The sequence below is a fragment of the Pyricularia oryzae genome, chromosome 7 (assembly GCF_000002495.2).
Source record: "Pyricularia oryzae 70-15 chromosome 7, whole genome shotgun sequence".
Classification (NCBI taxonomy): domain Eukaryota; kingdom Fungi; phylum Ascomycota; class Sordariomycetes; order Magnaporthales; family Pyriculariaceae; genus Pyricularia; species Pyricularia oryzae.
Genome location: NC_017854.1, coordinates 1,714,163 through 1,727,358, shown reverse-complemented (window position 1 = coordinate 1,727,358; position 13,196 = coordinate 1,714,163). Strand labels below are relative to the sequence as shown.

Below are 13,196 nucleotides of genomic sequence, written 5' to 3'. Positions count from 1 at the left end.
CGCAAAAGAAAAAAACACTCACAATTAAAAATTTCCTCCTTGGTACCGGTGTGAGATACGATGCGTCCGTTCACACGTACTAACAAGAAACAATGACAAGCACCAAACCTAGCCAAAGCTATCGAATTTGAAGATTTACAGAATTCATATAGAAACACGTGTTTGATTACCACTACATTACATCATGTCGGCGACAGTGACCAGCTCGATACCAAAACCAAAGAAGCGCAAGGCACGTCCTGACGACGATGCACCGGCAAAGGCTGCGAATTTAACAGTTCCTGTCGGCAAGAAAAGGAAACAAAACGCCAAAAAGGGAAAGAGAGCCGCAGTCCAAGATGATGACAGTCTCCTGGACCTCGACGCTGGCCTGAATCTAGCCATTGCCAATATGGATAGCCAGCTGCTATCCGACTATCTGGCCCAACAGACGACCAGGTTTGGTACCGACTTGAGCTCGGTGGAACTGGCCGACTTGCATGTACCTGCGGGCGCTATCAAGGACACCAGCTCCTTTGGTGAGGACAAGCCAAGGAACCTGGAGAATCTCCCATTGTTCCTCGAGACGGTCGCTGAGGGCGGCGCCGGCGAGATGGGTAAGGCGGTCAAGGAAAAGGGAGCGCCGCATACCATCATCGTGGCGGGCGCAGGCTTGAGAGCGGCCGATCTCTGTAGGGCAGTGAGAAAGTATCAGAAGAAAGGCAACACGGTAGCCAAGCTGGTAAGTCAAGGACCATGGGGGGCTGAGACGGAGCGGAGCAGGGTTGAGGCTAGACCTGGGGCTGATCAAATTAACGCACTGCAGTTTGCAAAACACATAAAGCTGGAAGAGGCCGTTAGCTTTCTAAAGAACAACTCAACGGGAGTTGCAGTTGGCACTCCTGTGCGACTGATGGATTTGCTTGATAATGGTAAGTTTGCGAAATATTATTTACCTCTTGTCTCTCCTTATCTACCTTGTTTTCAACACGTGCAGTTACGCTGACAAGTTATTCAAGGCGCACTATCAACCAAGAGCCTCCGGCGCATTGTGGTTGATGCTTCTCACATTGACCAAAAGAAGAGAGGTGTGATGGATATGAGGGAGACAGCGATCCCCCTTGCCCGTTGGCTTGCGAGACCCGAGTTCAAAGAGCGATATGTCGATGACGACAACCGGCTCGATTTGATCTTTTACTAAGGTCCGATGCAGTTGAACTCAATCAATTTAGATACCCTTCTTGTGTTACACCTTCTTTCTCGAGGCAGAGGAAGCAACGAATGCGAGATCTTTTACCTCACCTTCTATCTACCGCTTTTGAATATTGTTAGGAACCGTGGCCACGCATGGTGAAAATGCAACGGACAAACAACTTGACACTTCACGTGGAGAGGCTCATTGCCGCCCTGACTTAGTGCAAGCATACCTAGGTAGGTAGGTACCTACCTACATTTTAAGAGTACTCAATCACGGCAATCTGTTTGACCCTTCCCAAAAGCTTTGTCTTATACGTTCCTTCCCGGGCTAGATGAGATCACTACTCTCAGATGGGATTTGCTTGGACACCTACAAGGACTTGGCATTTCCAGAGGGCAAAAAGATGTTAGCACTGGCGACTGAGGTCCCTTCCATTCTTAAACAACAAGCTCGTGGCAGTCCAGGCAGGCACTAACCTCTAGCAAGTTTCTCGATGTATTCTTCGCGGTCACGAAATGTCTCTGCTAAACTCCCTGCCTGGGTACCTACCCTAGGTATTCAGGTAAGCACCTAGCTTACAACACTCTACTTGTCGTCTTCTTCTCCCATCAATTCACTCAGCAATTCCCACTTTCTTTTCTCAAATCAACAGCAGCATAATCGGAAGACGTCCCCTTCGACGGTCCGACCACCCATTTTTTTGGATCTTTGACGAGTTCTTGCTAGTGTCATTCGTTTGGCCTCTATTTTGGAGATCATCCTTTGCCTGCAGCTGTTTACAAACAAAGCTCATTCCTTGTGTCATTCTCCGTCTTCTGTTCTACATTGATCAACCTCATAGAGAATTCGTGTTTGCCCTAAGCAGTGCCTCCACCATGAAACCTTCCATTCTTTGGGGCACGTTTTTATTTTGTCCCGCCACCCAGGTCTATGGAAAAGATCTTTCTGTACCGCTTCAAGGTAAACACCCCCTATTCTGTATTGACTTGTAACATGTCCTTCAACACAGGTCTGACTGATTGTTTTCTCCGATTTAGACTGCCTAGCGGGCTGCATATCTCGAGGATTCTCCGAGAGTGGTTGTCGGAGCACTTCCTGCCTTTGCAGAAATGATCATCAAACAGATGTTAGTTCTTTGGCACTTTTTATAGCTGCCGGCCAAATCTGACAAACTGACACGGTGCCATTAGCTCCTTCGGTGCCTCTTTGACGCCTGTACTCCGGACTCTTACACGACCGCTGTACAGAACGCTGTTTTTGCTTGTCAACACTCCGTTCCAGACGAAAATGAAGTTGTGCAGCGGGATGAAGATCTTCTTCCGAGAGGAGTAGACCCTAGCTTCCCCGATGGACATCCTATTCACGAGGCCCCTGATGGTACTCTAGTGCTTCCACCGCCCGACGTCAATCTAGGAAGGGGGCTGGATGATCAACTTACCACGGACCCCCGCGCAACCGCCAAGTTTGCCGGGGCTCGTTTTGGCGGCAAAGATGGTGCTTTATATGGCCCGGGATCTGGCGGACTTGGCACACCTGGTACTGGCAACGGAGCTCCCCCTTTGCAGGGCCCTTGGGCTACGACATTTCCTGACCCCAACGGTGCAAATGTAGCGGCACCCGGCACACTTCCTGTCGAAGGAAATGTTCCTCAACCATCACCTGCAGCCCCGAGCACCGGGTTTCCCGGTGAGGGTTATAACGGTTAGTGAATATCTCACTCGACGATACATCTCGTCACTAACACCTGGTGGATGTCCCGCTGATAACACCTTTGGTTAGGCGACGATCCGCCTGGTGAAAAACCAAACGGCCCGAACAAGCCAAACGGAACAGGTGCATCGCTCAATGTTGTGCCTCCTCCGGTTCAGTCAGCTATACCTATTCCCTCTCTACCAGCTTCTCCCGGCGCAATCATCGATTCAGAGAACTGCGAAACTCAAGCGAACTTGCCAGTCTTGGGCCGACCGTCTGATGCTCCCATCGCCAGCCCTGCCCCCGTCAATCCTCCACCTGTCGTCTCAACTACTGTAATCCCACCAACTACGGTACTGTCTACGGTGGTTGTTGTCTCAACTATGGCAACCACAATGACGGAAACTATTGCAGTCCCCTCGCCAGTCATGATGACTGTCACTGTGGCGACGCCTTCGCCAGTGCCTACCACCATAACAGTGGCTACTCCAACACCCGACTGGACCACAGTCACCGTGCCTTCACCTTTCCCGGTTACAAGAACATCGACGGTTGTCGTGGTCTCTCCATCTCCTGTCCCGGTCCCTTCGCCGGTAACGGTTGACCGTCCTGTGTATGTGACCCAATTTGTCCCACAGCCAGCACCGGAGCTCGTTACTGTCTTTGCTGCGCCACAACCTGCGATTGTCAGCCAGCCATCTGTCATTACTGTTCTGGCACCTCAGCCAGCAGTACAGACAATGGCACTACAAACCATAACCGTCATGGCTGCGATTCCCTCTGCTGGTGCCGGACAGGCATACGTGATTCAAATTCCAGGTCATGGTTTTCATCCAGGGTACGCGCAACCCTTAGCTCAAGGCGTTCCCGGCGCCTTTGCTAGTTGGGCAGGCAACCCAGGAGGGGTGACTCCATAGAATGGAGGCTTCAACCCCTTTATCAATATTCCCGGTCCCGGGTTTTCTTGGACTCCTGGTGGTCAGGCAGGATCCTTTCCGCTGGGGAACAGTGTGGGCGGTATTCCAGCCGCCGGCCAGCTTCCTGGGCCCGTGCCTGTTTCCAATGGCGGCCAGGGTGGTGCCTTGGTGCCTGGAAACTTGGGAAATAGCCAGGGACCTGGCCCTGCAAATAGTGTCGTCGGCAATAGCTTCCCCGGAGCCGTTGGGTCATCGAGTAATGGCAGCCCGCCGTCGAGCCTCGGTGTCGGCAACAGCGAGCCTAGCACACCCGCGGCGGGCAACTCGCCGAATAACGTTCCCGGTGTCATCGGTTCCCCAGCTGGTGGAGCCGCTGGGAACGCACACCCCGGTGCCCCTGGATCATCTGCAAGCAATGGTCCTCTGGTTGGTGTCGGCGGTGGTGGCAGTGCCAATGGACAGGTGGTAGGTACTCCCATCCTAGGTGGGGCTAGCAACGGCCTAGGGGGCGTCTTGGGCACTCCAAGCAGCACCGGTGGTTCTGTCGTCGGAAACACACCTGGCAACACTGGTCCCCTCGTCGGTATCGGTGTCGGAGAAAGTGCTCACGGGCAACTGTTAGATGCTACTATACTTGGCGGTGCGAACAACAATGGCGGAAGTGGCAACAGCGGCAACGGGATACTGGACGTCAGCGTCGGCCCCTTGGCGGATGTCAGTGTGGGAAGTGGAGGCTTGGGCGGCCTGCTTGGCACAGGTTCTCCAAGCTCCTTGGGTACAGGCAATCAGGCCTCACTTCTCAATATTGACGTCCTTCCAGGCACTGGTAGCGGCCTAGTGGGTGGGAGCAGGACCATTGGTCGGTCCATCACCAGTCAAGATATACCCGCAGTACTGTTCAGTGCCTACGGCGACCTCAGTCTGTCTTCGCGTTCGACAAGCACCAAACCAGGTTTCGTCAGTCCTCCTGACCAAAACTTTCCCGGAGTTCCGCATACCCCCAACGATGCAACAGAGAAAATCTCCTCGACCGTGTTCAAGACAACAACGTCGGTATCAACTCGTACAATACCTCGCGAACATCCTCCAAAGGAAGATTTCAGTTCAACCACTACACCGCAGGTGCCCTGGGTTACTGTTATGACCACGCCACCCAACTCGGCCCCCGGGACCTCGTTTTCCCCAAGTGTGCCAAAAGCGCCCTCAGAACTCATAGTTCCGCAGACGCCGAACGTACCTGGGTCTCCTAACATCCCGCCAAACACCCCGAGAATTCCCGTTGGTCCAAGTTCCCCAGGCACCCCCAATGCTCCCAACACCCCAGTTGCACCAGGAACGTGGAACACTCCAAACAGACCAAGTCCCCCTGGTGTTCCCGGTATCCCAAATACGCCTGTGGTCCCAGGGACATGGAATACACCAGGAGTATCGAGTTCGCCCCGTCCTCCAGGGCTCCCAGGCACACCTGGCCAGCCAAATGCTCCGTTTACGCCAAATGAATCGGAGCTTTGGAGTGGGTTCTCTCAACAGGCGCCAGGGCAGACGGTCCGTGTCTGGACATCTAGTGGTAGCAGCATCTCACCCCCGGGAACCAGCTCCGAGCCATTCACGCCAAACAGGCCTGGACCATCAGGACCCGGGACTACTGGGATGGGTTCTACTACTCTCACTCCGCCAAGCCCGGGCGCACCGCCACCATCAAACGTTCAAAGCTCGCCGCCACCCGGAGGAGAACTGTCAACTCAGTCAACTCCAGGCTTGATCATTAGCCAGCCGTTGCCGTGGCCACAGACTTGGACTAGACCACCAGGAAGTTCGATCAACTCAAGGTCGACTTTCAGCAGACAAGAACCCCCGCCTGAGGGCCCTCCAGAGGAGACGCCTCCTAGCAGCCCTCCGCCGCAGATCCCGCCTCCTGAGATCTCTCCCCCAGAGCAGGAGACCGTGTTCACATTGTTGACCACGCCCACTCAAGGGACAGTTTCTGTGGAAACGCCTCCTGCTTCGCCTCCCTTCCCTGATAACCCACCTGATCAGCCTCCTGCTGAAGTCTCACCCCCGCCCGACAGTCCTCCCGCTGGAGAGCCCCCGTCCCCACCTATCACTCAACTTACCACACCGAGCACAGGCCCAGTTATACTTACGCCCTCGGTCGGCACGGAAACCTCGCCTCAGGCAACTCCTCCCACAACCGGCCCGACACCTACAGGTGATGCGATCAGCGCACAGCTTCCAAGAATATCTACGATTACTCCAGCCACGCCCTCGCAGCCGCCAGGGGTGCCAACCGGCTCCTTGCCAACGCCGACTCCCGAAGAAACAGGCGCACCATCTCCACCAGAAGTGGTTGTTGGTCCTCCAGATGTCTCGCAGCCGCCTGTGCCTCCTTCAGATGCTCCCCCATCTTCCCCATCTGATGGTCTTACGCCGCCGGGCGGGGGCCAGCCCCTGCTCATCTCGACCATTGCAAGAACTACGACATTCACACCACCAGGTCAAACTTCGCCGGTCTTGTCCATCACAGAGATTACCGTCACCTTTAGTGGAAGCAATGCCACACCAAGTCCAAGTGTAAACCTGCCGCCTGGAATCCCACAGCCGACACAGGTGAATGGATCTTTATCCGAGCAGCGAGGCGGAACGACTTTAACATCGATCTTTAGACCCAACAGCACAATTACACAAACTGGGACGGGGACGACCCCGCTGGAACAGCCTCCGCAGTTCACTGGAAATGCTGCAAAGAAGCGCTCGTTTGGAGTGGCTATCATCACAGTATTGGCCTCGCTCGTCTATTTGGGCATTTGATCATCTCCAGAATAGGGGCCTGACGACAATTGTTTCGAACCTTGCGTATTTGAAAGCACAGCACATTTTCAAGCCCATTTATGGGCGATGCAATATCTGGCATACTCGCAGCGTCAGAGAGTCCTGACAACCTTTCTGGGCGACGTCGCATCTTTTGGTAGCGCCCATGCTGGTCGATGTCTCTGGTTCAGGAGCTGTAATGAAGTTGTATCATTTGGGGAAGTCAGGACACGATTTCGGTTACTGGAAAGCGCATATCAGGAGCGGCGATAGCCAGGCTCGGGTCCTTCTGATTGTCTTTTATGCAACTTTTATGGTCTGCAGTCTATAGCAGACTTTTTTTGTTATTTAGGTCCCAACTAACTCAGCATTAATTTGGCAACCCGAATCGGTGGGGCCACACCATCATGGGCATTTTGTTTGTACATAACATACCTACTCAGGTAATTAAAAAGGAGGATGCAATAAATGGTATGAGAAAATCGGCTTCAGTTGTCAAGAAATGAGTATGTGAACCTCGTAGCGTATTGAATGGGAGTTGGAGTGAGTGCTTTTTAGGCACATGGGCGCGTCTTAACATTTTTTTGCGCGAGTCATGTGCTAGCTACGGTAAATGTACGTACCAGTGGTATGCATAAGGATTGTCAGGGTCTACCCCACTCTTCCAAGAAAAAAAAAGTTCCCAGTCCAGCAGCGCAGGTGTGTACAAAGCTCATGCGCGTCTTGCAAAAGTTTTGATATAGCTAATTGTTACATAGTTGATTGTATACGCGCCAGCCTTTATCTACCATCAAGGCTTGCACCTCATTGTCCAGCTCTATAGGCACGTTTCGAACATCTACGACAAAAGAAAAAGAAAAAAACGGAGGGGAAAAAACTTCAAACATGGGCAAGCGCAAGACGGAAGAATCCAACGGCGTTGAAGTCACATCCAAAAAGCGGCGGCGCGACGAGGCCGAGGTCGACAATGTCGAGATTGCCGACGCGGCCAAGGCAGAGAAGAAGAGGTTAAAGAAGGACAAGAAGGACAAGAAAAAGGCAGAGGTTGCGGTGAACAACGAGGAGGGCGCAGACGACGAGGAACAGCAGAAGAAGGACAAGAAGCAGAAGAAGGAGAAGAAGGCAAAGAAAGCTGAGGAGGAGGAGGAGCAAGTCGCCCCTGTTGCAGACGTAGCAGAGTCGGAAAAGAAGGAGAAGAAGGACAAAAATGACAAGAAGAGCAAAAAGTATAGCAAGGCCAAGTCGGAAGACGGCGCCACGGACGGTCAGGGCGACGAGGAGAAGCCCAAAACGAAGAGGAAGCGGGAGGCCGAGGAGACCAGTGCCGTAGCTGATGCGCCAGCCGCAGTCGACGAAAAGTCCGAGAAGAAGAAGAAGAAGAAGAAGAGCAAGGATGGCAAGAGGAGCGAAAAGAGCAGCGAGGAGTCGGCGGGAGACAAGAACGGTATCGCCGCCGGGACCACGACGAGCAATTGCGACGGGGCAGCGGATGCCGGCACACAAGAAGGAGACGACGAGGAGCAGCAGGCCGCAGGCAAGAACGCGCGCTTCATCGTCTTTGTCGGCAACCTCCCCTTCACGGCGACCAAGCAGCACATCGAGGCGCACTTTGCCAGCCTCAAGCCCACGTCGGTGCGGCTGCTCACCGACCGGAACGACCCCAAGAAGTCGCGCGGCATAGCCTTTGTCGAGTTTGACAACTACAGCCACATGAAGACGTGCCTGGCCAAGATGCACCACTCCGAGTTTGAGGACGGCGTGTCGGCGCCGCGGAAGATCAATGTTGAGCTGACGTGAGTAACGTACCCTTTTCTCCCCCTGTTTTTTTTTTTTTTTTTTTTTTTTTTTTTTTTTTTTTTGTTGTCCCTCTTGTCATCCAAACGCGGAATGTATTTTGATCATTCTTACACAAAAATGCGATGCTCCCCCTTCCCTACCATGCCGTTTTCATCCATTTGCTAAGAAAAGTAAAACAATCTAGTGCCGGCGGAGGCGGCAAGACACCGTACCGCAACGAAAAGATCAGGGCAAAGAACGACAAGCTGCGCGAGGAGCGCGCGCGTAGGATGAAGGCCGAACTCGAAGCCAAGCACAAGGAGGACGAGCAAGATGGGATCCATCCTAGTCGGAGGGCCCAGATGCATCGGAGCCAACATGCCGATGCGCAATGAGGGTGGCTCTAAAAGAAGTGTACGAGTTTCTTTTTTTCCCCGGGCTGTCGGACTTGATATGATAATCAAAAAAGAGCAAAAAATACCACGTTGTTTCTAGCAAGAGGGTTTAGTATACCCTTCTGCGCTTAGCCTATCTCGTTTCCGTCAGAGTATGCTACGAATACGATAGAAAAGCGCCGTAAGAGATACCGCTTTCGGAGGGAGTTCTTTTGTTGTCTCGACCAAGTATACCCTGGCGAAAGCGACCAGGCTCGAGTTTGACTGTAAAGATATTTTTACAGTGCACCTGGGGCAAAAGCGTCAACGCATGAGCTGCCGGCCTATCTCATAGAAAAGAAGAAGAAAAAAGGGCGGAATTAACTCTATATTCGCCTTGACTGTGTCAAGGGCCCTGACACCTATAGACATGGACTCAACTTGGTAATCTTGATTCAACCGAAAAGATGGTGCGAAATGTAGTCAAGCACATTGGATGGACACATGAATCAAATTTCGCGATAAGTCCTCTCTGGACAAGATCCCAAGCAATAGTCCGATGATTCCAGCTGTGCAACTCGTCCGGTCTAGCTGCCATTCGCCACTCCCCGACTTCTAGAATACGTCAAGAGGGCCGATATAGCACGGCTTTCTGGTCGGCAAGGCCGAAAAGTCTGGTCCCACGCTTGTTATGCCCAACAAGGCGGCCGATCATCCCAAAAAGACGAAGCCAGTCTAGTCAGCAGTCAGTTTATGGGCGGTTTGGTCTCCTACTTGCAGTCACGACAGGACTTTCTGTTTTGAATGCGGTTATTGCTACCTCCGGTGAGAGGGGGTTAAGAACATAGTTGGGAATCGCCATGTAAAAATGATGGGTAAAAGATAAGACTGAGATATCGAACATTCGCAGCAAGAAAATAACAGCAAATCAAAAAAGACGAAAAAGGTTGACAAAGCAACAAACACCGTTACCCTGTGTTGCGGTAGACGCAGGAAGGAAAAAAAAATTAACAAGAAAAATCAGCTCATGCGAGTGTTCAGAGACAGGATGAACAATAGACGTTAGGTTGGCCGGAGAATAACACTCGTATATGGGAACAAAAAAATGTTAGACAAAAATTTGGTAGATGATATTCCTTGGTCGAACATCAAAACGCCCTCAAAACGCCCCAAACATATTTGCGTTCACCTCGCCATGCAGTCAATTCGGTGCCACATGCTCCAGCATTACTCAAGCTCTTCTGCGTTGCTGAGCACGCTGCGAGCAGTGCGGCCGTTTGTGGCGGCGAGTTTTGCGATTCCTTGCATTACGTGATCCATTTCGCTCGTTGCCATCGTATACTGACAAAGCTCATTTATTCGCACTTCTATCTGTGAAGCCATGGCTGCTCACAGAATGGTGCACTTTGACTTCTTAACCTTCGCCGGCTGGGGTCGGGGGTTGAGGACAGCCCTGTTGCGTTGACGGATGAGTTAGAGGGTTGCTCCACTTTACAAGTTGACGCGTAGCCAATACGGAAATACATACCTAATGGCCTCATCGAACACACTCTTCAGGTTCCTTTGCGTCAATGCAGAGCACTCAAGGTACTTGTGCGCCCTAATCTCCTTTGCGCAGATAAGTGCCTGGTCGTACGAAACAGGCTCCATCCTCTTGGAGCGAAGACTCTCGAGGGTGGAGGGGTCTTCACGAAGATCGAGCTTGGTTCCGACGAGGATGATGGGCACGTTGGGCGCGTGATGGTCGATCTCTGGGTACCACTACATCAGGCACTAAATGTCAGAAATTGCCCCAAATCACAAGCTCCAGACTTTTGAGAGCAGGCAAAACATGGTAGAGGCTGGATGATTGAATTGCGTACCTTCGCCTTGACGTTGTCGAATGACGGCGGGCTAACGATCGAGAAGCAAATTAGGAAGACATCTGTCTGCGGGTATGATAGCGGCCTCAGTCTGTCGTAGTCCTCCTGTCCAGCGGTATCCCAAAGTCCCAAGCTGATGGGCTTTCCATCGACCATAACACTAGCCGAGTAGTTGTCGAATCTGTCATGGTGCGAAGTTTGTTAGGCAACGTGTCACTCCGGCAGCACACGATAGTCTGGACTCGCTCAGAATTATCGTGTCCGTTGCTGATGGGACAGGTTTGGTAGCTACTGACACTGTGGGGATGTACTCGCCGGGGAAGGCGTTTGTGGTGTAGGAGATGAGAAGGCATGTCTAATATCCACGAGGTTAGCTTCCTCGTCAATGCATGTCTCCGCAGGATTCCGTCTTCTGAATCTTTTCAGATAGGTCGTGCAGAAAAGAATGAGATGAGACGCCTCCGAGAGAGCGTTGTGTTTGTACTGAATGGTACTGACCTTTCCGACAGCACCGTCGCCAGTGACGACACACTACAAGAACGCGGAGGAGGTTAGCATCAAGTCCAGCAGAGATATAGGCGCTGCCGATGCGGACCGCGCCTGGATACATCATGTTGTGAGTTCCACGGATGCTGGCGGCGATGCGTACCTTCAAAGACTGAACCCCAGGGGCGGCCATGGTTCAGCGTGGTCTGGAAATATAAGAATGTGGTACCCGAAAAGCAAAACTCTCAACAGCAAGACACCCGAATTGATGGTTGGCCTTGCAGGGAGGGTATTGTCGGAAATCGCAGATCGAATCTGGTCAGTGACAGATGTCGTCGGTAGGTCGGTGGTGCGTGCGATCGATGGGTAGGTACTTGGTTGGTGGTATTTTCTTGTGCGTTGGAATGCGAGTCGGATCGAAGGCGTAATACGAATGAGCGCTACGATTTGCCGCCTGGATCTGTGTGAGCGGGGAATATTTTTTTCTTCTTTTTGCTTCTTTTCTGCGATTCTTGTTTTACGTGTTTTGCCTTTCGGTCAGTCTGACTCTGTGCAGGCGCTTAGCTGAAGTCGTTCTCAAGCCAGGAACGGTCAAGGTTAGGTGTGGTTTTTTTTTTCTTTGTTGGTCTTTGATGGTGTGGTGGTGTGGGTTGCAAGCAGGTAGGTGATAAGGTAAGGACTCTTCCTGCGCACTGGTAGGCGTCAGCAGGTTTAGGTAGGTAGACAAGTCCAGGTGCTGAAAGGTATTGATGGGGTGGTGCATTAAAGTCGGAAGCAAGCAGATGTTTTGGAGCAGCGGGACGGAATGCTGCCGTTTAAAGTTGAAAAGGGAGGGATGATAACTTAATCATTCAACCCTGCAGCCGCCCAACCACGCGCAAACTGTCGGAAGATAACAGGCCAACCTGACAGATCCTGGGATGGTCCAAGCACCCGCAAGAGGATTTTTGTCTGGGTTTTAATTATTTTTCTATTTTATTTTATTTTGGACGCGGTCGGGGGAAGAAAAAAAAAGCCAGCCAGACAGAGCAACAATCTGGCACTGGGTTACCCCATTTTACCCCCTTGGTTGGGATTCGACAAACCCTGGGATATACCAGACCGGAGAAAGCTCAGGTGGGCCGTCAAGTGGGGAGCAAGTTTTGGGGAGGGGAACGTGAAGCACATACCGACTGGCCAAAGGGGGCGTCTGCAACACTTTCGGCGTCAGCGTGCCCTGCAACCACTCCAAGAAGGGTCGAGTCGCGCCCAGGAGGAGTAGGGGGCAGAAGGTAATTTTTAGTGGTATTGGCCTTGGGTATCTTACCTACGTAATTATTTCTTTTATGGTTTTAGTCGTGGATAAGGTAGCTTTAATTAGGTAGGTCGCCTTTTTGAGACGTTTAGTAAAGTTGCAACGCAGGTTGGAACTTGTTTACTTGTCCAAGTTAGGTGAATTCTGCTTGTATAATATAAGCAGAAGTAAGGTAATTACCCTCGACTAACAACCAATTGATCGACCGGCTTGAATCGTTACACAAGGGCAAGGCCAGTCCAATGTCGGTCGACTTGTCAGGTTCCAGTCCAATTCAGTCAGTGAGTTTTTAAGACTGGTCAAAGGTGGCTGGCTGGTCAGGCGATCTTGGAGCGGATGGGACGAAAGTCTTTGCGGCGATGACAGATTCCAAAATGAGTTTACTGTCAATTCCTTTGGGCTACACGTTCTTTCGAGTTTAAATGTCTAAAGACAGACAAGATGCCCGTTGTGACTACTGCGACGTACTCCCTTACCTTACTTTCATGTGGGATGTGATTTGGATGGACTTGGTTCGTGGGTGGAGGCAGAAAAGGCTGATCTCAGATCGACTAGGTACCTACCTAGGTACCTACCTGTCTAGTGCTAGGAAACTGTAAGGTAACTGGGCTGCACGGGGCGGTTAGTACTCGCAAGAAACACCAATCAGGCCGCACCCCACCAACTCTGGAAGCTCCGACACAGTGGAGGGCATGGTAGTGTAGGTACGGAGTAGGTGGTGACAGAAAATGCCATCAAGAAAGCTACCCTGTATGCCCATATGCTTTTTCATTCGTCAAAGAATGCCCATCCTTATGTTTTTGTTGCCTT

The 13,196-nt window shown here is 51.8% G+C and overlaps 4 protein-coding genes across 4 annotated transcripts; 3 read left to right on the top strand and 1 right to left on the bottom strand.

The window, feature by feature from the left end:
• The first annotated feature begins 54 nt into the window (after nt 1-54).
• Nucleotides 55-1,503, top strand: MGG_12603 (uncharacterized protein). The gene is made up of 3 exons (XM_003720980.1): nt 55-721; nt 806-911; nt 999-1,503. The coding sequence occupies exons 1-3, from the start codon at nt 185-187 to the stop codon at nt 1,178-1,180; spliced, it is 825 nt and encodes a 274-aa protein (XP_003721028.1). The 5' UTR covers nt 55-184; the 3' UTR covers nt 1,181-1,503.
• Nucleotides 1,504-2,107: 604 nt separating this feature from the next.
• Nucleotides 2,108-7,085, top strand: MGG_02729 (uncharacterized protein; the record flags this gene model as incomplete). Its single annotated transcript, XM_003720979.1, has 4 exons — nt 2,108-2,137; nt 2,368-2,878; nt 2,957-3,672; nt 3,787-7,085. 4 exons carry the CDS (start codon nt 2,108-2,110, stop codon nt 6,592-6,594), a joined length of 4,065 nt encoding a protein of 1,354 aa, XP_003721027.1. The 3' UTR covers nt 6,595-7,085.
• Nucleotides 7,086-7,289: 204 nt separating this feature from the next.
• Nucleotides 7,290-9,490, top strand: MGG_02730 (RNA binding protein). The gene is made up of 2 exons (XM_003720978.1): nt 7,290-8,387; nt 8,576-9,490. The coding sequence occupies exons 1-2, from the start codon at nt 7,480-7,482 to the stop codon at nt 8,763-8,765; spliced, it is 1,098 nt and encodes a 365-aa protein (XP_003721026.1). The 5' UTR covers nt 7,290-7,479; the 3' UTR covers nt 8,766-9,490.
• On the bottom strand, nt 9,478-12,231 carry MGG_02731 (Ras-like protein ced-10). Its single transcript, XM_003720977.1, has 6 exons — nt 11,256-12,231; nt 11,105-11,137; nt 10,903-10,961; nt 10,607-10,787; nt 10,273-10,505; nt 9,478-10,197 (listed from the first exon to the last, which is right to left on the bottom strand). The coding sequence occupies exons 1-6, from the start codon at nt 11,283-11,285 to the stop codon at nt 10,134-10,136; spliced, it is 600 nt and encodes a 199-aa protein (XP_003721025.1). The 5' UTR covers nt 11,286-12,231; the 3' UTR covers nt 9,478-10,133.
• Between the last annotated feature and the right edge of the window lie 965 nt (nt 12,232-13,196).

Coding starts and splice junctions, on each gene's coding strand:
- MGG_02730 (XM_003720978.1), top strand. CDS start 7,480: ATGGGCAAGCGCAAGACGGAAGAATCCAACGGCGTTGAAGTCACATCC. Junction 8,388..8,575: donor AAGATCAATGTTGAGCTGAC/GTGAGTAACGTA, acceptor AAAACAATCTAG/TGCCGGCGGAGGCGGCAAGA.
- MGG_12603 (XM_003720980.1), top strand. CDS start 185: ATGTCGGCGACAGTGACCAGCTCGATACCAAAACCAAAGAAGCGCAAG. Junction 722..805: donor GCAACACGGTAGCCAAGCTG/GTAAGTCAAGGA, acceptor AACGCACTGCAG/TTTGCAAAACACATAAAGCT. Junction 912..998: donor GATGGATTTGCTTGATAATG/GTAAGTTTGCGA, acceptor AAGTTATTCAAG/GCGCACTATCAACCAAGAGC.
- MGG_02731 (XM_003720977.1), bottom strand. CDS start 11,285: ATGGCCGCCCCTGGGGTTCAGTCTTTGAAG. Junction 10,788..10,902: donor GGCGAGTACATCCCCACAGT/GTCAGTAGCTAC, acceptor GCACCATGACAG/ATTCGACAACTACTCGGCTA. Junction 10,506..10,606: donor TCGACAACGTCAAGGCGAAG/GTACGCAATTCA, acceptor TGCCTGATGTAG/TGGTACCCAGAGATCGACCA.